The 27,540-nt window shown below is 41.4% G+C and overlaps 1 protein-coding gene across 1 annotated transcript in view; it reads left to right on the top strand.

Moving 5' to 3' along the window:
* Positions 1–27,540, top strand: part of B9D1 (B9 domain containing 1) — a 167,687-nt gene that overhangs the window by 51,720 nt on the left and 88,427 nt on the right. Inside the window, exons 4-5 of the mRNA XM_082260625.1 lie at positions 9,417–9,513; positions 19,813–19,875. Coding sequence (XP_082116751.1) covers positions 9,417–9,513; positions 19,813–19,875 — 160 coding nt within the window. The remainder of the gene's footprint in view (positions 1–9,416; positions 9,514–19,812; positions 19,876–27,540) is intronic.

Raw genomic sequence — 27,540 nt, 5'->3', positions numbered from 1 at the left:
TCCCCAACCATTCATCTTTTAACTGCAGAGGAGTGTGCACATGCTGTGGTCACCATGCTTCAGTTTTGTGGTCACAGTAGGAATTATAAGTCTTTACTTATTATTATTTTTATTATTCTTTTTCAATAAATATATAAAAGGGCACACCCCAGGGACCTTTTGATCTTCTATATGTTATTCAGGTAGATCTCCAACTCTTTTACAATATCTCACAAAAGTGAGTACACCCCTCACATTTTTGTAAATATTTAATTATATCTTTTCATGTGACATCACTGAAGAAATGACACTTTGCTACAATGTAAAGTAGTGAGTGTACAGCTTGTATAACGGTGTAAATTTGCTGTCCCCTCAAAATAACATTTTCACCCCTAAGTGAAAATGTCCAACTGGGGCCCAAAGTTTCAATATTTTGTGTGGCCACCATTATTTTCCAGCACTGCCTTAACACTCTTGGGCATGGAGTTCACGAGAGCTTCACAGGTTGCAACTGGGATCCTGTTCCACTCCTCCATGACAACATCACTGAGCTGGTGGATGTTAGAGACCTCGCGCTCCTCCACTTTCCATTTCAGGATGCCCCACAGATGCTCAAAAGGGTTTAGGTCTGGAGACATGCTTGGCCAGTCCATCACCTTTACCCCCAGATTATTTAGCAAGGCAGTGGTCGACTTGGAGGTGTGTTTGGGGTCGTTATCATGTTGGAATACTGCCCTGGGCCACTCTCCAAAGGGAGGGGATCTTGCTCTACTTCAGTATGTCACAGTACATGTTGGCATTCATGGTTTCCTTAATGAACTGTAGCTCCCCAGTGCCGGCAGCACTCATGCAACCCCAGACCATGACACTCCCACCACCATGCTTGACTATAGGCAAGATACTTGTCTTTGTACTCTTCACCTGGTTGCCGCCACACACGCTTGACACCACCTGAACCAAATAAGTTTATCTTGGTCTCATCAGACCACAGGACATGGTTCCAGTAATCCATGTCCTTAGTCTTCTAGTCTTCAGCAAACTGTTTGCAGGCTTTCTTGTGCATCATCTTTAGAAGAGGCTTCCTTTTGGGATGACAGCCATGCAGACCAATTTGATGCAGTGTGCGACGTATGGTCTGAACACTGACAGGCTGACCCCCCACCCCTTCAACGTCTACAGCAATGCTGGCAGCACTCATACATCTAATACCCAAAGACAACCTCTGGATATGATGCTGAGCATGTGCACTCAGCTTCTTTGATCGACCATGGCGAGGCCTGTTCTGAGTGGAACCTGTCCTGTTAAACTGCTGTATGGTCTTGGCCACCGTGCTGCAGCTCAGTTTCAGGGACTTTGTAATCTTCATATAGCCTAGGCCTTCCTTATGTAGAGTAATAATTCTTTTCAGATCCTCAGAGAGTTCTTTGCCATGAGGTGCCATGTTGAACTTCCAGTGACCAGTATGAGAGAGTGAGAGCGATAACACCAAATTTAACACACCTGCTCCCCATTCACACCTGAGACCTTGTAACACTAACGAGTCACATGACACCGGGGAGGGAAAATGGCTAATTGGGCCCAATTTTGACATTTTCACTTAGGGGTGTACTCACTTTTGTTGCCAGCGGTTTAGACATTAATGGCTGTGTGTTGAGTTATTTTGAAGGGACAGCAAATTTACACTGTTATACAAGCTGTACACTCACTACTTTACATTGTAGCAAAGTGTCATTTAGCGTTGTCACATGAAAAGATATAATAAAATATTTACTAAAATGTAAGGGGTATACTCACTTTTGTGAGATACTGTAGGTTGCTTATCTCTGATCTAGATATAGCTCTGGACCTCCCTCTCACTCGCTCGATCTTATCCTGGTATTATTTTTCTGTTTTACCATGTTCCTGAAACAGCTTTCATTACTTTCTGTGACATCATCACCAGGCTTGTAAAAGCTTGCACGGGCAACTGCCAGGAGTTCATTTTCATTTCCCATTGATGTAGACTCACACCCAGAGGGGCCGAGAGGGATGGGGGGGATATGTGGATCTCTTTAGTCCAGCTGGCAACACTGCTTTGGATTTTAGTCTTGCAATGGCAGTATTTTTAACCCAATCGAGATCTTGGGAGCTCACAGGATTCCTGCCAGGTCAACAGGTATTTCTTTGTATTTGCAGTATTTTTACAGAGATGAAATATGGGGAATTTGTCGTGCTTCTTTTAGAGACACACATAACAGAATACAGGAGATTGCCTTGCAGAAAAAATAATTTCCATGCTAGTATTGTACCAAGCAAATATATGTACTTAACCTAGCACTGTCCTATAGGCAGAGAAGCATCCTCCTTACTTGTGATGAGCGGTATTGTCTGCCTTCAAGGGACATTCTAGACATAGTGGCCATTACAATTACATTGCAAATTTATATTTTTATATTAGTATTAGGGCTCATGTTGGTAGGCGCACGTCAGCTAGATGTCATTGACTTTAATTGAGTAATACACATAACAGGTCAGAGGCTCCTTCTGACCTGCTTTGAGTTGCCCTGCGATTCTTTGGACGCAGCATATCCATTTGAAGGTGCAGTTCAGGCCTTCTCTAATATTGTAGAAAAAAAGCCTCTTGTAATCCACATAAAACCAGTAAGGCATTGAGCACTCTGACGCACATCAGTGATCGGGCGGTTAGTTGACTTGGGATTTCTGTTATGACTCTCTGCTAATATCAGAACTCTCTGTTCTTAAGAAACTTTATAAATAAGTAACATCGTCAGCTGAATGGAGAGCCACAGTAGTCATTCCCTTGTGGGCATGGATTTAAAGCTCATGCATTTGCATCGGCTGATGCATAACTTGCTCTGTTATTTTATGTTCTCCCCAGCGATACGCCTGTTGGAGCCCGATTAATATGAAATGTCTTGCGGCGGGCGGACATTGATTTTATGCAAAGCCACCATCACAGGTCAGATCTCTTTCATTTCTAGATAGAAGCAGATGCTTTCTTCTGTAAGTCCTTATCAGCATTGTACAAGAGACTCTGATGTTAAGTACAATCTCCACATTCTATTTATGTTCACTGGCTATTGTGGCTAGCACTTCATGTCCCACTGAATCTCTGGGAGGCCTGCTTTGTGAACTGACTTGTCAAAGCTCTATTTCCATCAGAGAAGGCACCCTGGCGGGTGTTGCTATTGGTCTAAGTTAATGTGCATATTTAACTTGTCACATGTTAGATTCACATGTGCCACCACGTTTGCATAGAAGAGCTCAAATGCGAGGTGCGGCATCTGCAGTGACTCACAAAAAAGGCTCAAGGGATAAAGTTTTGCATTGACTTTGGATAAGCTGCTCTTGTACTCAGAATGGTCTACGCCAGGGGCTTACAAACTGCGGCCTGTGGGCTGGATGTGGCTCTTTGCTTGCTCTTATCTGGCTCTTAGGACACTATTCCTTCTACTGACACTAACAATGGGACACTATTCCTTTCACTGACACCAAAGACAGGATACAATTCCTCCCACTGACACCGGAGATGGGGAAACAAATTCTCCCAATGACCACAATGATGGATCATTATTTGTTCAACTGACACCAATGATGGGATACTATTCCTCCCACTGACACCAATGATGTAATTTTTTTACTCCCACTGACCACCAAGCTTATGGTATTGCCTACTTCTGCCGATGCAAGGACATTTTCTACTCCCACTGGCCACAGTCTGCCCCCCCCCCCTAAAGTTTGAAGGGCAGTAAACTGGGCGTTTGTTTCGCAAATTTCAGAGACACGTGGTCTACCTGATCATCCTATCTAGGAGCCATAGTGTGACGGGAGGGGGGCCCATGGAACCCAACTTACCTTAGAGAGGTCGGGAAACTCCTTTTTCAGTTCCCCTGGCCCCACTTATGTGTAAGTCACCCTGTGTCTATTAGGGGCACAGGGTGACCGAGAAGCCCAGTTTGGTCTGTCCTAACCATACTCGCAGTACAACCACACCGGACTCAGCATTTTGTTTTACCCCTATTATCCTGGGTCTTATATGTGTGGTTTATGTTTGAAAGTTGGAGGGGCTCCTTCACTTGGGAAAGTCATATTTATCAACAATATACCTCAAGAAATGTATGAAGATAAATTAAATCTGCTGTATCAGACAGCTAGGACATTGTATGAGCTTTGCCTTATAGCCTGTTGTAGACCATTGAAAAACAAGAAGATCCTGCGCTAAGTAAAAATAATATAAACAGAAAATGATATGGTGAAGCAGCTGAAACACTTGATCTATATAAATCAAAACTTATGGAAAACAAATAGTGCAGCGCTATCATGAAAAATGAAACCTATGTATAAACATATATATATAGTGAGTATCAAAAATAACCCAATAATTGGTGCCACTCCAAATCAACAAAGTGACCAAAAAGTGCAAACATAATCAATATTCAGTGTGCATATAAAGTGAAAAACAGTCCAAAAAGTCCAAAAGCATATATGCAAGATCCAAAGTAAGTGATGAAAAAGGGAGATGTTGAATTCCCAAGAGGAAAAAGGACTGGAAAAACACCCGTGACAAATCAGCTGTAATGGCTGCTTACCAAAAGGATCGGCCCCCAAGTTAATGGTCAGGCCACATACGCTGGAATTATATCTGAGACACTCCTCTTAGTATGATCCTTAGGTAGGGCAATCAATCTCTCCCAGGTCAGGTTAAGCACGGTCCGAGTACATATAAGCCACATATATGGGAAAAGAGACACGAAGACCCATAGTATAAACCAGTAAAGATGAACAGTATGATTTATTAAAGGTTGCACTTACATCCAGAAAGTAAAGAAATCGCGCTATACAGCATATAAATCCGCGGCGCCCCGCGTGTAGTACACAAGCCAGGCTTCAAGGGGCGTGGTAGTTGAGCGTCAGTTGAGCTGACCTAGGAGAGATTGATTGCCCTACCTAAGCATCATACTAAGAGGAGTGTCTCAGATATAATTCCAGCGTATGTGGCCTGACCATTAACTTGGGGGCCGATCCTTTTGGTAAGCAGACATTACAGCTGATTTGTCACGGGTGTTTTTCCAGTCATTTTTTTCCTCTTGGGAATTCAACATCTCCCTTTTTCATCACTCACTTTGGATCTTGCATATATGCTTTTGGACTTTTTGGACTGTTTTTCACTTTATATGCACATTGAATATTGATTATGTTTGCACTTTTTGGTCACTTTGTTGATTTGAAGTTGCACCAATTATTGGGTTATTTTTAATACTCACTATATAAAGGAGTTGACATAATCGAGTGCTTTCTTGTTTTTTACTATTTTAAAGTTCTGTCTGTCTTGTCCTAGTCCTCTATGTACAAATAAAATGTGATTTTTATGAGAATCCAGATTTTTCTCCATCATTTGCACCTTTAAAGTCCCACTTTGCCCCTCCTATTGTATTTACCTTTATCTAGGGATGTGGTGCTCTAAATTTTTCTCATCTCTGGCAATATTCAAAAGAAATCTCACTATATAAATGTTTATACATATGTTTCATTTTTCATGATAGCGCTGCACTATTTGTTTTCCATAAGTGTTGTAGACCATTGCCATGCAGCCTTTGATTCCCGATTAATCAAAGCATTGCTTAGATGTTAATTCCATGGTTAATTGGGTTCCTTATTTTTTGTGTCTGTCTGCTAGCATTATGTCCACCCCGCCTTGGTAGCAAACTATTTTGGGATGTTATATGTTTATAATGAAATCACTGTCAGCTATTAGTTGCTGGGGGGGGGGGGGGGGGTTATCCAATGGTCCTTCCTGCTGATAAGGCTGTGTATGTGCCCAGTATTTGATTTAATTATTTGTTGAAAAGTTTTAATGTACCTGTGTCTCATGTTACTGGATGTACAGTTCACCCCACCCTGTGTCATTATGCAAAGAAGGAGAATTGTCCCAGAGTATATGTGTATTTGTGTCTGTATTTTAATAAACAGTTGATGTCTTGCGCCACCCTAGGCTGTGTCCTGACAAGTGACTAGGTGAGCTACTGCATCTTGGATCATTCTGTTACCGAGCAAGGGAAGTTTATACGATGGACATACTCCTCGTGAGTACCGGGGTCCGTCACACATAGGGTTGCCACCTCATCCCTTTAAACCAGAACACACATTATTTACACATGTTCTGTGGCTGATTAATGTGGTAATTAAACTCAGTTGGTGCCTTATGTGCATTATATCAGCCTCAGAACCTGTGTAATTAATATGTGTTCTTGATTAAAGGGATGAGGTGGCAACCCTAGTCACAAAGAATAACTGAAGCGTCATGCCATATCATATAGAATCTAAAAATGTTTATTTCAAACAAAGGCAAGTCAATGCTCTTCAGGGGCAGGGCCCCCTTTTCTCAGGGCTTAAGATGCTATATATGATGAAAGATTAGGGCTCTACTTCTTGTTCCCTAAAGAAAACTGATTGTATATCATTGCTGAGAAAAATTGCTCCAACAGCCAGAGGTTTTTAAAAAATTAGAGCTAGAGTCCTGATTCTTCAAAATAACTCCTGATGAAGGAGGCACCGCCTGGCCCTGAAAAGTGTTGCCTTTTTCAGACTTTCATGGTGTAGCGCTTTCATTCACCTTTTTGTGATCATGTTTGGAGATTGGCTATTGTGTTTCTATTCAGTGAAGTGTCCTTCACATCCAGATTGTAGTGGGTCATAGTGGACCCTCTTTGTTACCAGTGGTAGACATAGGTCCTCACCAAGGGGGAGTGGCCTTGTCTTCACCAGACGGTTAGAACTTGGCTACATGGCAGCTGGTAGGTCACTGCCCTCAGGATTTTTCCATTTGAAAAAGTTGAAAGGCTGAAAAACAAGCCAACGAAGTGGGTTTACTAAAACTATAGAGTGTAAATCTGGTGCAGCTCTATCAAAGCTTTATTGAACAAGATGAAGTCCCAAACTGATTGGCTACTTTCAGACTAGTTAATTGGGAATCAATGGTCCCTACATTGCTGGCCGATACAAATAATGTAATCCTTACAGACAGCTAAAAATATAATTGGTGTCATTCTGCTGGCTTTGCCAAGCGTTGTTGGTCCTGGAACTATGCAAGCACCATCAAATGTAAGGTCAACCAGCTACAGCTCAATGTACCCCTAGCAACCTATGGAGAATCCCTAGGGTTCCATGGAACCTTGGTTGAGAATAACTGACCTACTTTCTAGACTGAGCTATTTGTTCAGAGATGACAGTCATCTGAAATCCTGGTGCCTGTGCAGTTCCTGCCTGTTTTCACAAATATCTGACACAAATCATTCTCTGCTGCTGCCTCTCTCGCCTTATAACTTGCCCCAAAGGTACAATGCTGCAGTCTGATCACTGGCAAAGAGGAAACTGAGGAAATAAAGCATTTCTTACTGTCTCCTTTAGCTTACCATGGGTGATCTGTGCATACAAAGGGTTGGCTGCTTGTCACTGCAGATCATGTAGATTGACATCTAAAACTCCTGAATCGCTATACCCCTGGTACCTAATCTGCAGTTGGGGGCCACATGCGGCCCTTTGGCACTTTTTGTGCTGCCTTCCATACTCAGATCTGTGTTTCCCTATTGGAGCATGTCTCCAGTAACTTCTATAGCATGTTCAGTCTCTGGCAGTCTCCTGCAGCATATCCAAAGTATCTAAATATCTCTTTTATGATGCCTGCAGTCTCTGACCATCTCTAGTATCATGTCCGTAATCTCTGATGCCTGCAGTCTCTGACCATCTCTAGTATCATGTCTGTAATTTCTGATGCCTGCAGTCTCTGACCATCTCTAGTATCATGTCCGTAATCTCTGATGCCTGCAGTCTCTGACCATCTCTAGTATCATGTCCGTAATCTCTGATGCCTGCAGTCTCTGACCATCTCTAGTATCATGTCCATAATCTCTAACTATATCCTGTATTAATAAAAGATGGTACCACTCCAATTTATACCTAGCTTTTGCAGTAAGGTTCACATAGAAGGCCCCTTTCACACGATCAGACCGATCAGGTCCACCTGTCCATTTTTCAGGCGGACCTGATCGGGCCACCCATTCTACTCTATGGAGAGGCGGATGTCAGAGGAGATGTGTCCGCTGACACTCGTCTGTCATCCAATCCGACCAGATCTGCTTAAAACAGACAGATGGTGATGCGTTCGCCATCCGTCCAGCAGGTCAGATCGGATGAAAACTGACATGTTTTCATCCCAACTCTGACAGGTCCGTCTCTGCACAGTAAGCAGAGATGGACCTGTCATCAACCTGCTCAGCAGGGGATCAATGGAGCGATTCCCGCTGAGCTAGCGGTTTCCGCCGAGCGGATCCACCCCATAAGAAAGGGGCCGAAGGGCAATGCACATCACAAGCAGACAAAACTTTCCCAGCACACTTACCAGCTAGCCTGCAAAAATCCCTAAGGCTCCATTCATACCTGAGCGTATCAATTTCAGGCGTTTTTACTGGCATTTTTCAGGCGTTTTTTGCAGGTGTTTGGAGGCAGGCATTAACATCTAACAAAAACGCTTGTAATCTGCGAAAAAAGAAGCTCATGTACTTTTTTGAGCTTCAGGCGTTTTGCTTCAGTCGTCAAAACTCTCATATGTGATCAGGCCCCATTCACACCTGAGCGTTTTGTAGCTTGAAGCTTGAAGCTACAAAATGCTGGAGGAGAAAAAAAAAAAATCAATGATTCTGTATAGAGATGGTTCACATCTCCACTCCAAGTCACCTTAAGCCAAACGCCTAAAGCTCAAAAAAGTTCTGGAGCTTTTTCTGTAACTTGAATCCGGGAGATTTGGGCATTTTTAGCACATTTTTATTCCCATAAAAGTACATATAAATGTGTGATTTGCGTCTTCTTATGTGCTTTTGCACGTTTTGTCGTGCCCAAGAACATAAACGCACATGAAAACGCTCCAAAGTTGCTCATAAATATGTGCCAAAATCACTCAAAAAAATGCGCAAAGATGTTGCACTCAGCTGTGAATGCAGTCTTAGGGGCTATTGAAATTATTGGGATTTTGCTTGTTGGGTGGTTTTGAGACTTCAGAGACAATGATATCTGTAGTCTCTGACCATCTCTTGTATGATGTCTGCAGTCTCAGACCATCTCTTGTATGATCTCTGTAATCTCTTGACCATCTCTTATATTAAGTCCGCAGTCTCTGACCATCTGTTGTACCATGCCCATAGTCTTTGACTGTATCCTCTTGTATCTCCTCTGTCTCTGATGATGAATATTTAGTGAATTTGTTGATGTCGAGAGCTGTGCTTGAGGACCGCCATATCAAGGAAGCAGACCACCAGTGTTCTACATGACTTTCACTATGAAAACTGTTATGTAGTCTTGAACCTGTTTCCAGATACAACATAACTGTAAAGAAATAAAATTTTCTTAAACACTAGAGTGAAGTTTTCAGTTTTGTGTTTCAGGGCCACAGATTGTGGTCAGCGTCTATGGGCCAGACGTCTTTGGGAATGACATTGTCCGAGGTTATGGAGCCGTCCATCTTCCCTTTACTCCAGGAAGGTAGGCCATTTTTTTTATTTGGCTGTTATTAAATCTCTTTCAGAATTAATATGTAGTCCATATACTCATTTCAGTATAAATATGGAGCAGTCATTTTTAAAATACCAAACATTCTCTTAGTATGTTTTTGTTGGTACCTCAGGCCACAGGGGGTGGGACTTTAATGGCAAGTAAATCTTAATATCAGATATAAATCATAAAGTATTTGAAATTTATTGAAAAAGAAAGTATTTACATAAAATTTATACTCAAGAAGTATATGCATTCATTGTGCTGGTTATAGACCCAGGATGAATGAGTAAGAAAAAGAGGTATTGTGACATAGGTATTGTGACATGTGTCATATGGTGACAAAATGTTGGAATATTTATCTCTGTTTTTCCATGCTCGTAGGCTTGGAATCTTTCAGAGAAGATTCCTGGTCAGTGTCCTACGCGTTTCGGCTTAAAAAAAGCCTTTGTCGAGGATTATACATTTATTCTCACCGTTTCTGTAACAGTAAAGATATAATAAATTCGTTATTTATTTTGATATACCCAGGAAATAACCGTTGGTATATCAGGATTATAAATATACATACATTTTTTGTGTTCAGTCCATGTATAGTTTGTTTGCCTTCATTAAGCAGCGAGAACCTTATGGGTGCGTCCTGTGATGGTATATGGCTGGGTTTGGATCAGAAAATGGTAAGTATAAATTTAGATATAGGAGTACCAATAGTAATGTGTATTATGAATTTTTAAGGAACTTACAGTAATGTTATACTGACAGATTAGAGCAACCAGGATTGGTAATGCTCAAAGAGGATAATTCCTAGATGCCTTTTTGCATCCCATCTCAGCCTGCAGGGCATATATATGGGGAAGGGTATCTTATCCGTCTGTTTGTAAAAATTGTGATAAAAAAAACTTCAATGTAATTAAAGAAAATGAGCAATCCGATGATATAAATCGTTGTTCAAAGATTTATTTTGTATTTTGTAAGTTGGTAAGACTTAGATTTGTGGGGTATTTCAATGGACGACAGCTCCTTGGTCCTTCCTCTTCCCTCTCTGCGAGGGAACTGAGGTTGGACGGCGGTTCCCCGGCCTTTTATGCCGGTCCGCGCATGCGCATTTGAGTGCCGCACGTCTCAGCATGTGACCGCTTTTACCTGAGAGCAGGGAAGTGACAGGGGAAGGAGCGGAGATGATTTATTTACCTAAGAGCAGGGAAGTGACAGGGGAAGGAGCGGAGATGATTTATGTTGCAGAGGAGCTGTTTTAATGTAACCGCCGCAAGTGTAACTGGCGTGAGAAATCTATACCCTCCGTAGGTGCACCGGAAGTGACGAGGGTATGGTTTTCTCACGGGTATGGTTTTTTCACGGAACACCATCACGCGGCTATGTCTCTTCTATGTTGGGACAGGGGCTTTCCGTGCCGGGTGCTTATTGATCTGGCATAAGGCTATACATATGGAGAACTTACATACATCAGTATATATCATATATCCAGTAAATCCAAAAGGAGTAATCAAATATTGATAAACATATATACAATATATATATATAAAGAGGTTTTAACAGCAGTACTAATACTTAGAGAAGCATAGGGGAGAGATTATTTTGAAAGCCTCATATAGTTGTGGTAATTTGGGAGATATGGAACCTCCATATGATGGGATGTATTTGGATGTAGCTGATATATATGCTGCCTTCATTTATAAAGGCTCTGTACGTTGGGGTATATTGGGGTCAAAACCTGAGTGGATGTTGGACCTGGGATTTCCTGGATTCATATGGGGGATACCTGGTAAGGTGGGATTTGAGGAGATGGAGGGAAAACCATGTTGTAGTAACCTAATGGTGGTAATGGTAGAACAGTAAAGAAAATAGGAAAAAATATATAATGAAAAATATAACTATAAATAAAAATATACAAATTAAAAAATAATAATAATAAAAATGTAAAAATGATGGGGATCAAAGATCCTAATGTAAGAATTTACGTATATATAAGCAGAATGAAAAATAGTGAGACATAATGAAAATGAAAAATAATAAAAAAAATAAAAAAAATAATAAATAAGGAAAAAAAAGGCCAAAACAAGGGTTTTGGTGATTGGATGAGTGATATCTTTTTTGGAGTTTATTTGTGTTTTTTGGGGGTTTTTTTACTGGAGGAAGGGAAGGAAAGGGGTGGGTGGGGGTTTTTTTCTTGGGGGGAGTGTTGTTTTAAAATTGATCAAAAGGCAGAGCTAACAGGTATATATAAATAATAAATCCGTGTATACTGTAATAAAATTAGTAAATAAAGTGCACAATGTGAACAAAAGGTTACAAAATTCATAAAAATTCATAAATATTAAGGTGCATAAGTACAGTGTAATCATATGTCCATCATGCAACCATATATATTATTGCAAAATTAAATAAAGTGCAGTCCAAAAGATGGTGTAACTAAAGTGCTGGAAGGTGCTTTAGATAATCCACAAAAAGTGCCCAGGTGCTCTGACGAAGAAGACCCCCTATGGGGATGCACTCACCAAATCTAGAAAAAAAGGAAGCCTTAAGCTCACACAATGTCCCCTGGACGGATGGATGGATCCAGCATAGCCTCTTTAACGGTGCCTTTCTATTAACTCCTCTCCACTTAATTCACGACCGTGTGTTATAAAGGAGAAAAGGAGCCATACATAGTGAAGCCCGTAGGTAATTTATTAAAAAGCAAAAAAGAAAACTACTCACAAGCGTTAGATTGTATTGAGCATTGGTTACAATCACATAGAAGTCATCCAACTTCCGCGTACACTGCCGGCGTGAGTAGCTTGTGAGTAGTTTTCTTTTTTGCTTTTTAATAAATTACCTACGGGCTTCACTATGTATGGCTCCTTTTCTCCTTTATAACACACGGTTCTGAATTAAGTGGAGAGGAGTTAATAGAAAGGCATCCTTAAAGAGGCTGTGCTGGATCCATCCATCTGTCCAGGGGACATTGTGTGAGCTTAAGGCTTCCTTTTTTTCTAGATTTGGTGAGTGCATCCCCATAGGGGGTCTTCTTCGTGAGAGCACCTGGGCACTTTTTGTGGATTATCTAAGCACCTTCGGGCACTTTAGTTCCACTGAGGGAACCATCTTTTGGACTGCACTTTATTTATTTTTGCAATAATATATATGGTTGCATGATGGACATATGATTGCACTGTACTTATGCACCTTAATATTTATGAATTTTTATGAATTTTGTAACCTTTTGATCACATTGTGCACTTTATTTACTAATTTTATTACAGTATACACAGATTTATTATTTATATATACCTGTTAGCGCTGCCTTTTGATCAATTTTAGTTATTCTGGTGTTTTACCTAGTGAGTAGCCGCTTCAGGATACACAAAATTATTTATGATATTTATTTATATTAACGATTTATACACTTTTTTAGCGTGGGTTTTAATCTTTTTAGTTTTACAGGAGTGTTGTTTTGCAAGATTTTTTATGAATGGATGCAAGTTTTTAAGGGGGTTTTTTGTTTTGTTTCTTGATTTTTTTTAATCGGTTTTGCCCGATGAGAACCCTTCCAAGAAGGGACGGAAACTCTCCGTCTTGTTAAGTCCTGGGAACATAGTTGCTTTTAATCTTCTAATCCATCTAATTTCTAGTTGTAACAATGTTTTGTTCCAGTCCCCTCCTCTTTTGAGGATGTGCATCCTCTCCAGTGCCATAAATGAAACTTTTGGCATTTTATAGCTGTTTATAGGCTACGTGTCTGCCCAGCGGTAAATAGAAATTACATATTTGCGTGCTATTTACGTGTTTATTGATTCTTCTTCCCATTTCTTGCTTGGTTTTACCCACGTAGAATGCACCGCATTCACATCTCATGAGGCATACGATTCCTTTGGTGCGACAGTTGACAAAATGTTTTGGTTTGAAGTTTTCCCCATTCGGTATTGTAGTTTTTGTGCATTTTTTAATTACAGTGCATTGTGCACATGAACCACATGGGAATGTACCTCTTTCTTTACACGGGTCTTTTCGTGTCCCTTCTTTGTATTCACTGGGCACTGGTTCTTGTTTGATGGATCCTGCTTTTCTGTATGTCACTGGTGGATGTTCCGGTATAAGGTCTTTGATGGTGTGGTCCTCCTTTAGGGTGGGCCAATGTTTTTCCAGAATGTTCTTGATTTTTCTATGTTCGTTTGTGTATCTCATGATGATTCGTATTTTTTTTTTTCATCATGGTCTTTTTGATTTCCAGTATGCGTTTTGAATAGAATCTCCGGTCTATCCCTCTTTTTCACTTTATTATAGGCTTTTCTCAAGGAGGTTTTGGTATATCCTCTTTGTTGCAGCCTAGCTGTTAATAGGTCTGCTTCTTTTTGGAAGTCTTCACTGTTGGTACAATTTCTTTTTAGACGAAGGTACTGGCTATACGGAATAGTTTTTTTGAGGTGGGTCGGGTGGAAACTGGATGCATGTAGTATAGTGTTTCTGGCTGTCTCTTTTCTGTATAGAGATGTTTTTATGGTACCATCATGATCTTTATATATCCAGGTGTCTAGGAAGGGAACTTTATTTTTGCTATGGTTCAGAGTGAAAAACATATTGTATGTATTTGTGTTTATGGCTTTTAAGAAATCCTTGATGAGTTCCTCTGGTCCAGTCCAGATGATGAGTATGTCATCTATATAACATTGCCATAGCAAAATATTGTTCGCGTAGATTTAGTTCTTCTCTTTTGCTAGGAAGTCTTGTTTCCATGCTCCTAGGTGAATATTCGCATATGCAGGTGCGCAGCTTGTACCCATAGCTACCCCGCAAATTTGTAGGTAATATGATCCGTCAAATGTGAAGAAATTATGATTGAGTATAAAATCCAACATTAATGTGATGAAATCATAAAATCTCTCTGTTTTTTATAGTCTCCAGGCCTTTTTTGTGGGGGATATTGTTATATAGTGACTCTACATCAACTGTAATGAGGGTAGCATCATTTGGTATTACCATGCCATCCAATATTTGCAGCAGGTGAACTGTGTCTCTCGTGTATGGCGTCAAGTTGGTAACATGGGGCCTTAAGTAGGCATCAACAACTTGACTCGTGGCTTCAGAGATGTTCCCATTTCCCAAGATAATTGGCCTTCCAGGTGGATTTGTGGGGTCCTTGTGCACTTTTGGTAGTGTATAAAAAGTAGGTATCCTTGGGTGGATCCTAGCCTGTGGGTATCTTACCATCCCCTCAGTTCCTCTTCCCTTTGAACCCTCCTCACCCCCCTCTTTTTTTTTTTTTCTCTCTCTCACATTCTCTTCTTCCACTTTCTTTCTCTTTCTCTCTGGGCTTCTGCCCGTTCTCACCCTCATCTTTTTCTGATTTTATTCCGGTGCCTTTTTAATCAAATAGACCTGTTTTTGGTTCATTCAACAATATTCTGTGTAATCCTTTGCTCTTCACTTGAAAAGCCCCCCCCCCCCCCACCCCTTGCGTGGGTGACTGGTTCATCTACATTTATGCATTTCTCAATAAAAATGATTGTACAAGAAATTTATTTTTGCCTGGAGTGGGGCCTTAAGCTTTCAGGTACAATTATTGTAGGATCTCTGTCTTTAGAGGCTAATCTACGAATCTCTATATTTAGGGCCCTTTCATATTGCAGTCTAGTAACTAGAGAGGGTATCTCAGTTTAGGCTGCAGTGAGGCAGTGGTAGGTGCATTTTAGCACATAACACAGTTCTTTTTTATTTTTGTGTTTCATTTTTATTTTCAGTGCACAGAGTGACACTTTGTGTCATCACACAGCAACGTGGTGCATTGTGTTGCTGTGCGGTGACATGCAGTCAGTGTTAATAATTTTGACATTAAATTTCGATTTAGTTTTAGTCCTAGTCTTTTGACTAAAATGCCATTTTATAAAACAGATACCCACAATAGCCCTAAACAGGGGAATGGTGAGTAACCCTATGCGCTCAGGACAAAAACGGACAAGATGAAATGCTGCTACTTATCAAATAAAACACATATAAAAGGAATCCAATGCAAGACTGACATAAAATTGTCATAAAATTCCAGTAGCGCAAGGATGGTGGCACCCTCCTGCCACCACTTTGGCCTAGAGATCACTAAATAACGATCCCCTTCACCAATAGTATAACAATAGGGCTATAGAAGAAATGACAAAACTTCACTCCCTTAATGTAATCGGCAAAAATGTGTAACATTTAAACACAAAATTAATATCCATAAAATTCATAAAGTCATTTTTAAGGAATCCATAAAACTACACAAAGCATCCAAGGAGTTCTGCTCTGAGATGAAATTATGGGTCACCAAACTCCACCACCACCGTGCTCGGGGAAGATCTGAAATGCTCACTCACCGAATGTTGTTGCTTAACACTCTCGTAGCCAAGCATAAAAGGCATAAATCTCAAAAATCACCCTGGAAAGCACTTATACAGATATCTGCCAAACCACAGCACTCCGGAACATGTGGAAAGAAAGGACAATCCCCACTAGTGCAATAACGTTTTTAAATTGCATTTATTTATTTATTTACACCCACCCTATATTGCACTTACTTGGTATATGCTAAAATCATACATGCCATCATATAGGGAGGTATTTCTCCGTAAGAAGCTTACTCCAGGCTACACGCCGTGGCCAACAGTTCCCCCGGATGTAATACCACTCCTCAATCAATAAATGCTGAACGCCGTCTGGCCCCCTCCGAAGCGTTTCGTCACTTCCGGGGGCGTGACCGAGACGCTCAGTTATATACCCATGCCCAACCCGCCCTCTAGGCAGAACCAGGCTATTACTTATGCAAAACCACAGATGATCCTTCCCTGCTCCGTAATGGCAACCAGGAACGAATATCCGTCTGTGCAATTAACCCTTCAAGGATAGAACATCCACACACAAGATCAATCCTACGGATACAGGTTATCAAAACCCCGATCTTGGCCTGGTTGCTTGCAAATATAAGTGTGTGGAAGAACAATGCATCTACAGGGATATTAAAATCAGTCCTATAGTTTCCACATTTTCCGGAGTGCGGTGGTTTGGCAGATATCTGTATAAGTGCTTTCCAGGGTGATTTTTGAGATTCATGCCTTTTATGCTTAGCTACGAGAGTGGTTAAGCAACAACATTCGGTGAGTGAGCATTTCAGATCTTCCCCGAGCACGGTGGTGGTGGAGTTTGGTGATCCATAATTTCATCTCAGAGCAGAACTCCTTGGATGCTTTGTGTAGTTTTATGGATTCCTTAAAAAGGACTTTATGAATTTTATGCATATTCATTTTGTGTTTAAATGTTACACATTTATGTTGATTACATTAAGGGAGTGAAGTTTTGTAATTTCTTCTATAGCCCTATTTGTGAAGGGGATTGTTATTTAGTGATCTTTGCCAAAGTGGTGGCAAAATGCCATTTTTGTTTTAGTCATATTTTAGTCATTTGAATTGTTAATTAACACTGCATGCAGTGCCTTCTTGTGCGCTGCAATAAACTGCAGCGTGTCTGCATTATATCACAGCTCACTGTACCGTACCTCTGGGCTGTGTTGCTATGTGAACAGGGCGCATGGAAATCAATTGTTTTCTATGTGCCCTAGTGGCAACTGGTAGTCTTCCAGTGTGGAAAACACCGGTCACCACACTATGCGTAAACAGGCAAAATAACAAATAACCAAAAAAGTATGAGAATGAGAAAATGTAAAAGTTGCATCATGAAAATTTTTAGGGAAACAATAACTTCATGTTCTTACTGTAATATTCCTTTAAATGCACTTTTCCAAAGCTGTGGGTAGAAGTAAAAGTGACTCTCTCTGTTTGCTTGTCCCTAAAGCAGAGCTCCACCCAAAAGGGCAAGCTCTGCTTGTTTGCTTCCTTCACCCCTCCGCTGAAACATTTGCCACCTTTTTGGGGGGGAATGGATACCTGTCAAAACCAGGTACCCGCTTCCATTTCCAGGTAAGCTCGCCATAATCGTTGTGTGGCAATCTATGACATTTCTGGCCCCTCCTCCTTCCCTCCTGCTGCCTTCTGGGAGAAACACAGGTCCCAGAAGACAGCAGGACTATTCAGAAAGCGCTGCGCGACTCGTGAACGTGCAGTAGGACACAGGTTGTGAAGCCACAACACTTCACTTCCTGTTTCCCTTAGTGAAGATGCCAGCGCCTGGTCCCGGAGCCAATGAACGGATCAGCTTGGGGTGCCGACATCGCAGGATCCCTGGACAAGGTAAGTGTCCTTTATATTATAAGTCAGCAGCTACAGTATTTGTAGTATTTTTTTTACAGACTGGAACTCTTCTTTAAGTCCACAGGTGCTTTGCTTTGATTTAAAAGATTACCTTTTGGAGCTCCAATACACAGCTCTGTGATTTATCCAATAAATCATACTTGACACAGGTGGACAGACTAAAAATGGCTGCATAATGCCTGCTGAGACAGCTTGCTCTATCTGAACTCTGTGTAGAGAGGAGATGGCTGAAAGTCTGGCCTTCTGAGGTTATGTGTCCAAGCAACAAACTGATTGGCTTTTAACAACTTACTGCATCAAAACGTTCTAGCTGTAAAGTTTCAGCCTTCAGGAAATTGTGCTTATTGCTTAAAGAGACTGTCTCCAGGACCTTTCATTTCTACAACATAAGATAACATATGCATTTAGCATATTTTATGCATTACTTGTGTAGACATCCCAAAGACTGCTGCTGGGTGCCATTATCTTGGATGTAATTTCAGCAACCGTATGAGACTCGGAGCTGTCACTCAAGTGATCCTTTAGCAGTTGTGGTCAACTTGCAAATTTTAGAGGGCCACACACTCGCACTACGTTGAGGTGCATTGCATCAAGTTAGGCAGCCATTAAAAAAAAAAGGAAAATAGGCTATAATGCACTTCAACTCTCAAAATATTAACCTCTAGCATTAATATCTAAGGACACAATAATGACCTCCCAACATTGGTGCGAGGGATCACAATATTAATTCCCTGCGTTGGTGTCAGTGGCCACAATCATAACATTTCCTTTTGGTGTCAGTGACAGCAGTAATAACCACCTGCATTGATGTCAATGGCAGCACTTATAACTCACCGAATCAGTGTCAGTGAACACAATAATAACCTCCAGAATCAGTGTCAGTGGACACCATAATAACCTCCAGAATCAGTGTCAGTGGACACCATAATAACCTCCAGAATCAGTGTCAGTGGACACCATAATAACCTCCAGAATCGGTGTTAGTGGACACAATAATAACCCCTTGCAATTGTGTTAGTGGCTGCAATACTAGCCCCCTCTGTCTGTGTCAGGGACAACAGTAATTACCTCCAGCATTGATATCAGCGGCAGCAATATTACCCCAAGCGCTGGTGTCAGTGGACACAAAAATAACCCCCTACATTGGTGCCATTGGATACAATAAACACCCAGCTTCTGTGCCAGTGGCAGCAATAATAACTCCTGGTATTTTTGTCAGTGGCATGAATGATAGACCCATCATTGTGTCAGTAAAAACAATAATAGCCCTTCAGCATTGGTGGCAGTGGCAGTGACAGCAGTAATAAACCCAGCAATGGTGTCAGTGGACACAATAATAACCCTCAGCATCAGTGGCCACAATAATAAACCCAGTCAATTCTGCAGCAGTGACCCTCAGGTGTCAGTGTCAGTATCATTCCCCCCCCCCTCAACAGTGGCAGTGCTAATATACCCCCCCCCCCACCCACCTATTTAATGTGTGTCTAGTGCAGATTGGCCCATGTGACTGAGTGCCTACTACTTCACAGAAGTCCTCCGGACTGTAAAGAGCTGAAGTAGCAGCAAAAATACTGTATTTATTCCATCCTACTGTTGAGTTCCTCTTCAATTCATTATAGATCATTCGAAAATAATCAGTTCCCTGTAAGCTGAGGAATTGAGCTGAGCATCTTCTTAAAATTATCGATATTTGCAAGACTTTGTAGATCATAAAGTGTATTCTCGTGGGTAAAACTATCTAGATGTTTAATGGTTTATTAGGCTTTAAGTTTCTTCTTTGTACAGTCGTTGAATTCTTCTAAAAGGTTTGGAAGACAATTAACTAACTCCCTTGCTAATGTACAAACTGACGCTCCATATTTAGGAGTATTTGCAGCTTTTTAGCATGTAAATGAGTTCTTCCAGAAGTCTTTGCAGAGTTAGGTTAGTTGGCCACATTCTTCTAGTTTTACCCTGCTGAGTGAAGGACAACATTTGATAGATCTGTTGTATGTCCTCTAGTACGTGCTCTGTAATATTCATAGATTTTCTGTTTTGTTTTTTTTTGTTTTTTAAGACATAAGAAGACAATCCCCATGTTTGTTCCGGAGTCATCCTCCAAGCTTCAGAAGTTCACAAGGTAGAATCATGCTTCTCATTAATCCTTTTTATTTAACATGTATGTCTGGGGAAGAATACAAAAAAAAAACACACATGCAATGCATCTCACATGCTCATAGCCCAATGTTTTATCCCCTTTCACAAGGCTGCAAGTATGGTCCTACATTCCCATATGAGCTCACAGCACTGCGCCTCTGCTGCATAAAATTTCCCAACCATTGCTGGCCAGTTCATAAGCAGCAGGAAACAAATAATCAGAGCTAATAACACGGTTTGGGATTTTAATGTAGCAGAGCCATCAGCTCACCACAGCACATTAGGAGCTCACTGAATTTCTGGCAGAATCAATGTGTATTTTTTGGTAACTTCTGATGACGTCAATGTAGTGACGAAACGCGTCAAGCTGACACGCACGTTGCCTCGCTTTGGACTCACCCTGGAACGCACACCGATTGGGTTACTTCCTGAAGCGGTGCGGCTCCCTGATTGATGTGCGGGTGACCGTAAGCGAAGCCTAGCGATTCCTAGGGACAAACGGGTCTGTTTGCTGGAAACAAGTTTACATGTTTGCTATGCCCATGAGGCATTTTTATGAACTTTTATCAACTTTTTAATAAACTTGGAACATCTTTTTTTGAATACTACACTATGAGGAGTCCGTCTCTCTATTAGGTTTGTGTCCCCTGAGATCGACATACAGGAACTTCCTCCACAAGGGCGCATGGTTCACTGGATTCAGATCACTGAGATCTAACAAGCGGATTTTGATCTTTTGTTGGCATATGGCAACAAAGATCAGCTACATTTGTTGAGTTTCGTAATTCTCCTATTTTTTGGCGGTTTTTGGAGGGTGCCACCATCACTATTTCCCGGTCCAATTTTTATTTGCACGATTGAGAAGCTTAATCACACGGTTGAAATCCCTACTGGAATCCACTCTGCACATGGGTTAATTTTTTTCTGGACTATTATTGATGTTTTTTTCCAGGACTATTATTGAATCACGTTTTTTTGCACATTAGCACTTTTTATTGTAAGCACATGATACTGATTTTCAGTGGGTTGAGTTTATGGTTTATTTTTTCACAACTTAATTCAGTTTGTACCCACAATTTTAAGCTTATTTATAATAGGAGTGATCACTTTCAACATTTTTTTATATATTCATACATATATTTTTATATATTTATTGAGATCCATTATTGCATGAGTACACCATACTAATGTACTGTGAGCTGTAGATAGTCAGTCATTTTTAGCAGGGGTTCCCTGAACCCAGAAAGTTATTTCAAGGGTTCCTCTATAACCACTTAGCGATCACCCTATAGCAGTTTTACTGCTACAGTGCTAGGTAAACGTTGATTGAGTGCTGCAAACGTGCTCCAGTAGGTGCTCCCCTATGGTGACCCCACTCACCAGAAAGGTGAAGATCATACGGCTGGGATTAAATGAAGGTCCTGGTCTCATACGAATGGCAGCTGATAGGGATATGTTGCTCCAATAAAGAATGCTTGGGTTGCCATGTGGCACCGTGACTCAAAAATAAAGAGAGCGGATCTCCATGGTAAAGTACGTAAAACGATTTATTAAAAAATAAAATATCCACTCACATTAAGAAATCCTGCTATCCTCTTAAGAATGTGCGGTGCGGTGGTTCCGGTGTACTTCCGGCGTGCGTTCCACCGACCGGAATTGACGTGGTACGCTCTGGATTGGCTAGACGCGTATTTTTTAATAAATCGTTTTACGTACTTCACCATGGAGATCCCCTCTTTTTTTGAGTCACGGTGCCACACAGCAACCCAAGCATTCTTTATTGGAGCAACATATCCCTATCCGCTGCCATTCGTATGAGACCAGGACCTTCATTTAATCCCAGGCGTATGATCTTCACCTTTCTGGTGAGTGGGGTCACCATAGGGGAGCACCTACTGGAGCACATTTGCAGCACTCAATCAACGTTTACCTAGCACTTAAAGCACTGAGAGCACTTTACATTGACTTTTATTTATTGTATTTATTTGCTGTACTTGATTATTGATTATCGATTGTCAGTTATTCATTATTTATATTTTATCAAAGATAATGTTATAGAGGATTGCACTCTTCAATGCACTTCAAGATTCAGCAATATTGGCACTTTAATTGTAGTTGTAGCAGCGCTGAAATTTTTTGGTATTTATTATTTAAAGGCACAGGGACTTTTTTGTTAGCAGCAGCTCATATTTATTTAGATTTTGCCACATAAGCACTTTACTTTTTATGAAATTATCCATAAGCGCGAGGTCCCTTTTTGTTATTATTTACTGCTACAGGGCAGCCGCCGTGTGCAGGGTCACATATATATATAAATGTGATCCTGTACTTCCACATGCAGGGGGTACGCGCACACCACCGGCGGGCCACTTCTGCTGTGAAACTTCACAACAGAAGCCAATCTGCGGGTCTCAAGCACTTGATGTTTACCCGCACACGCCAATCTCTATTTGTGGGGAAAAAAATGACATACATTTTATTTGGGTACAGTGTCGCACGACTGGACAATTGTTTAGCTAAATTCACGCAGTGCCTTATTTCAAAATGGCCCGGTCATGAAGGGGGGGGTGAATCTTCCAGGAGTTAAGAAAGGAGGAAGGAAGGAGTTAAGCTTAAGAAAGTCTGCTCTAAAGTCATATTTCCTGCTGCCTGAATAGAATTTTGTTTTGCAAAGTGCTTATTTTGGAAATTGTCTGTGCTTGTATAGACATCCATTGAGATCAGATAATAATTAGGCCGGGTTCACACTGGTACGACACGACTGTTGTAAGACTATCGATCCAACTTTGCCTTGCGACATCGATCCTACATAGGTTCAACTTCCATCTGACTTGAATAAACGGGATACGATTTTGCTCCAACTTTGAGATAGTCCGACTTGTCCTTTGACCAATCAAAACAATCCCAGTGTGACATAAATTCCTTTTCCTGCTGCTGTAATCACCATGTCGGATGTCACAAGTCGAATGGTTAGGACGAGGATCCGACTTTGATCAGACTTCAATGATATTAAATGGGCTGAAAATGGACCAAAGCTGTGCAGGAACCTTTTCAAAGTTGGACCGACTTCTGTTGGCCCAAGTAAGATGGCTCTCATAGGGAACCATTGATTTGTACATGTCATACGACATGTGCTCCCAAAGTTGGAGCATACGTCGCACCAGTGAGAACCAGCCCTTAGATGTGCAGTATGATTCAGCAGCTGGCACTTCATTTGTATGAAGGCTCTTTCCATAATTATACATGGTCAGGTCAGCTGTGGGAAAGACGGGGAGAGATGGATATCTCTGGTCCTGGTTTATTTTAGAAAAAAATAATTGCGAATGGCAAAATCCTATCCAGGGGATGCTCAAAGAGATCATGGAATGCCCATAGTTATTCTGTTGTTTCCTGAGCTGAATACTACCATACCATTAAAGTGGTTGTAAAGGAATTTTTTGAAATCTATGAACTAAGACTGAGATGCCATTAAAATGAATGTGCGTGTAAAGGCAGGTGTCACAATACTTTTGACAATATAGTGTATCTGAGTTCCCAACTCTACCAAAGCTGTTGGAAGCACAAACAGTCAGAAAGCTGCACCTGACTTCCCAGCTCTTTTGATCTGTTGGAAGCTCCAACAGTGACGGATCGGTACAGGAGTTTCCAGCTCTACCCAGCTATTGGAATCTCCAAAAGTGTTATTTACACCTGACCCCCCAGCTCTGCTGAACTCTTGGTACCTCCATCAGTTATTTGTACCTAAATTCCCATCTCTATCCATCTGTTGGAAACTCCACCAGCGAGACATCACTCCATCTGTAAGCAATCTGCACCTGAGTTCCCAGCTTTGTCAGCTGTTGTTGCCACACCCTAATATAACTGCACCCACTCCTTGGGTCTTTCTGTTTTTTGCTAGTGTCTTTAGGTGATGGACTTTTTCTACCATGGAGAAGTTTTATAAACCATTTTATCAGGCAAGCAACAATAAGAAGACTACATACTTCAGCTTCTCGCTCACGGTCTGTATATTCTTGCCTGCTAAAAGCTGATTTCTGTTCGGTCACTGGTTTGCTCCTTGCTATTGCCAGTTGTCTCATTCCCAGTGTCTAAGTGGAAATCTCTTCGCTCTAGTTTTCGCTTTAAATTTGGAGACGTTTCTGATTAAATTCCAATCTCTTACTCTGAGCCTCCTGTGGATTTTAATGTATATTTCCAGCTGAGAGACTCAGTAATCAAAGTTCTGTGAACCAGTACTGGTGATCAGTCCAAGAAAAGGTTATTTAGCTTCTAACCACCATTGCCTAGTTCATAAGGAAACCATTTCATCCCTCTCCTGAGGCCTTCACTATCTCCTTTTCAAATGACACATACCTTACAAATTGATGTGAGCCAGTTTTTACATTATATCGGAGATGATGCTACATATCCTGACTACTGTAAGATAAATGGGGTTTCTTGATAGAAATCCCTGGTGTTTTAAGAGTGATATCAAGTAGGATGGATGACCTTTATGTGATAGAGAGAGGGTGTGTGAATATTAACAAAAGTTCATGTGTGTGTGCTGAATAGTTCCTTAATGTGTTTTTAAACTGTGCAATTTGAAATTACATGTAATCTCTACTTATCTTGAAGTGAACATGCTTCCATCATGGGATACAACTCTACCCCGAAGCTTGATATAACCAGACTCTTGCATACTGCCATGAACCTGTCATGTTCACCAACGTGTATGAAGGCCACATATCATGGCAAAATGTAGCCCTTTATTGGCAAAGCATGGGCAACTAATTATTAGCAAAGCAAAGAAATAAAGTGACCTAAGCTGTCCTTCCCACTTGCACCCCCTTATACCTGGGGACAAAGAAAACACCTTGCAAGTCTGTTGAAGCCCAACTGAACTTTCAGGTTAAGGCTCCTTTCACACAGTGTGTCCGTCAAACGGACTCCGCTTTTCTCAGCGGGGGGATCGAGCCGCCGATCCCCCGCTGAGCAGGAGAATGACAGCTGTGTCTCCGCGCTGTGTGCGGAGACAAAGCTGTCACAGCCCCATAGATCTCTATGGGGGAATTGGATGGGAACGGACCGTCGGTCCGTTCTAATCCGATCCGATCCGCTGGACGGATGGAAAATAGGGTTTCCATCCGTCCAGATTTGACGGATCGGATCGGGTGTCAGTGGACATGTCTCCGCTGACATCCGATGCCCCATAGAGATGCATGGGGGGACCGTTCAGATCCACCAAAAAAACGGACAGGCGGATCTGAACGGTCCGCCTGTGTGAAAGAGCCCTTAAGGACAACTTTTTCCTTGGTAAAGTTATCCTTTATTGATTCCCTCCACCTCCCAAGTAACCACCAAGTAACATACTTAACTTTAGCCCCAATCTAGTAATGTTTACTGTGCAGCCTTTGCAAAAAAAACCTCTGATCATCTTCTCTCCTTCCTGCGGATGCACACTGGGGCCTAATGCACTCCTATGGTATACCCATACCCCATAGAACTGCTGGGGGACTACCCACACATGAGATGCTAAGTTTCCATGAATAAAAGAACTGAAATTAGTGAGTGAAAGGAGCGAGCCAGGGTCAGTCAGACTGGAGAGTAAAGCTCTAGATAATGCTGGATGTCCTCCAGTCAGAAAATGAGGCGGACTCTATCTGATTAACTGTGGCTTCTGTTGCACGTTGTGAGAAGCTCACAGTGTGCAGTGAAATCAGATTAAAGCAATATTAAAACCTTATTTTTTTAAAAAACAAACATGTTATACTTACCTGCTATGTACAATGGTTTTGCACAGAGCAGCCCTGATCCCCCCCTTCTTGGGTCCCACACCAGCACTTCCTCCACGGCTCACACACAGAGCCGTGGCTTGGCTCCACTCCCTCCATCTCCTGATTGGCTTTTGGCTCACTGGCTGTGATTGACAGCAGCGGGAACCAATGGCTGCTGCAAAAAGCCAATCAAGAGTACGAGTCCCCAGAGAGGCAAGGCTCTTGTGGACATTGCTGGATCGAGAGGGGGCCCAGGTAAGTATTTGGAGGGGCTGCTGCACACAGAATGCATGAAGTTAAAAAAAAAATCTGCCTTTTTAACCACTTTAAAGCAGGATTAAACCCTCCTACTCTTTAAAACCAAGGAAGCGCTCCTCCTATCTGCAGTTGCCAGGGCACTGCACATGTGATCGGTTATGACACCAGCAATTTGATAGTTTGGTTGAGAGCACAAGCAACAGCGACAGTTAACATTTACCTTGATGGTAACCATTTTAGAAAATATCAAATCTATGGATTTGCTTCCTCTTTAAGTACTTTCAGTAGAGAAGATAAGCCTGTACAACTTTGCAGAAGTGAAGGTAAGACTGGAGTCCACCTTTATTTTCCACACAGAATCCAGTGTAGTCCTGAATAAATGTCTTTTGGAGATTGATAAATGCACATGGCATTCTTCCCGTCTCAGTAAGTCTCTGTGCTATTTACTCACCATGACTGTCTGACAAACTAAATGTCTTGGCTTGTGATTGGAAAGACTGGCCACCCTCTTACTAACAGACTCAGAAAAGGAGAGACCGGGTATTTTTTAATTTTTTTGGGCTAAAGAGTGATTGTTTATCAGACAGCCAACGATGAATAAAACATAGGTATTCTCACTTCTGAGGAATGAGTCAGCTTCCAACCAGGATGAATGCCTGTGCTGTCTTCTCTTACTCTTATCGTTTGTTTCGGTCTAGCGCCTTATTACGCCTCTCGCTTTTGAGTGAAGTTTTCCTTCTGAATGTCAAAGTTTGTATGTGTGTGACTGGGAGATTAGAGAAGTTTTCCACTTTTAGAAAGAAATTGGGAAATGTCTACATCTGCCCCATGCTGTGTGCTGCAGAACGGCAGCAATGACCCTCTTGGAACTCCCTCCAAGCAACATATACAGTACATCCGGAAAGTATTCACAGCGCTTCACTTTTTCCACATTTTATTATGTTACAGTCTTATTCCAAAATGCATTCAATTCATTACTTTCCCCAAAAATGTACAAACAATACCCCATAATGATAACATGAAAGAAGTTTGTTTGAAATCTTTGCAAAGGTATTAAAAATAAAAAAAGGAAAAAAGTTCCATGTACATAAGTATTCACAGTCTTTGCTCAATACTTTGTTGAAGCACCTTTGGCACCAATTACAGCCTCAGTCATTTTAACTATGATGCTACAAGCTTGGGACACCTATTTTTGGGCAGTTTCTCCCATTCTTCTTTGAAGGACCTCTCAAGCTCCATCAGGTTGGACGAGGAGCGTCAGTGCACAGCCATTTTCAGATCTCTCCAGAGATGTTCAATTGGGTTCAAGTTTGGGCTCTGGCTGGGCCACTTAAGGACATTTACAGAGTTGTCCCGTAGCCACTCCTTTGTTATCTTGGCTGTGTGCCTAGGGTCCTCATCCTGTTGGAAGATAACCCTTCTCCCCAGTCTGAGGTCCAGAGCGCTATGGACCAGGTTTTCATCAAGGATGTCTCTGTACATTGCTGCATTCATCTTTTCCTCCTTCCTGACTATTTGGTCTTTGTGAAAGTTATAGATTCTTCAAGCTATGGTGCCATTTATTGAAAAATGATCACACCTGATGTACTGAAGGCTTATCTAATTTCTTGAGACACTAACAAGCAAGGAAAGTACAA

The sequence above is a fragment of the Pelophylax lessonae genome, assembly GCF_965119305.1.
Source record: "Pelophylax lessonae genome assembly, chromosome: 6".
Lineage (NCBI taxonomy): Eukaryota > Metazoa > Chordata > Amphibia > Anura > Ranidae > Pelophylax > Pelophylax lessonae.
The sequence above is the reverse complement of the archived record's forward strand: the minus strand, read 5'-3'. Positions and strand labels throughout refer to the sequence as shown.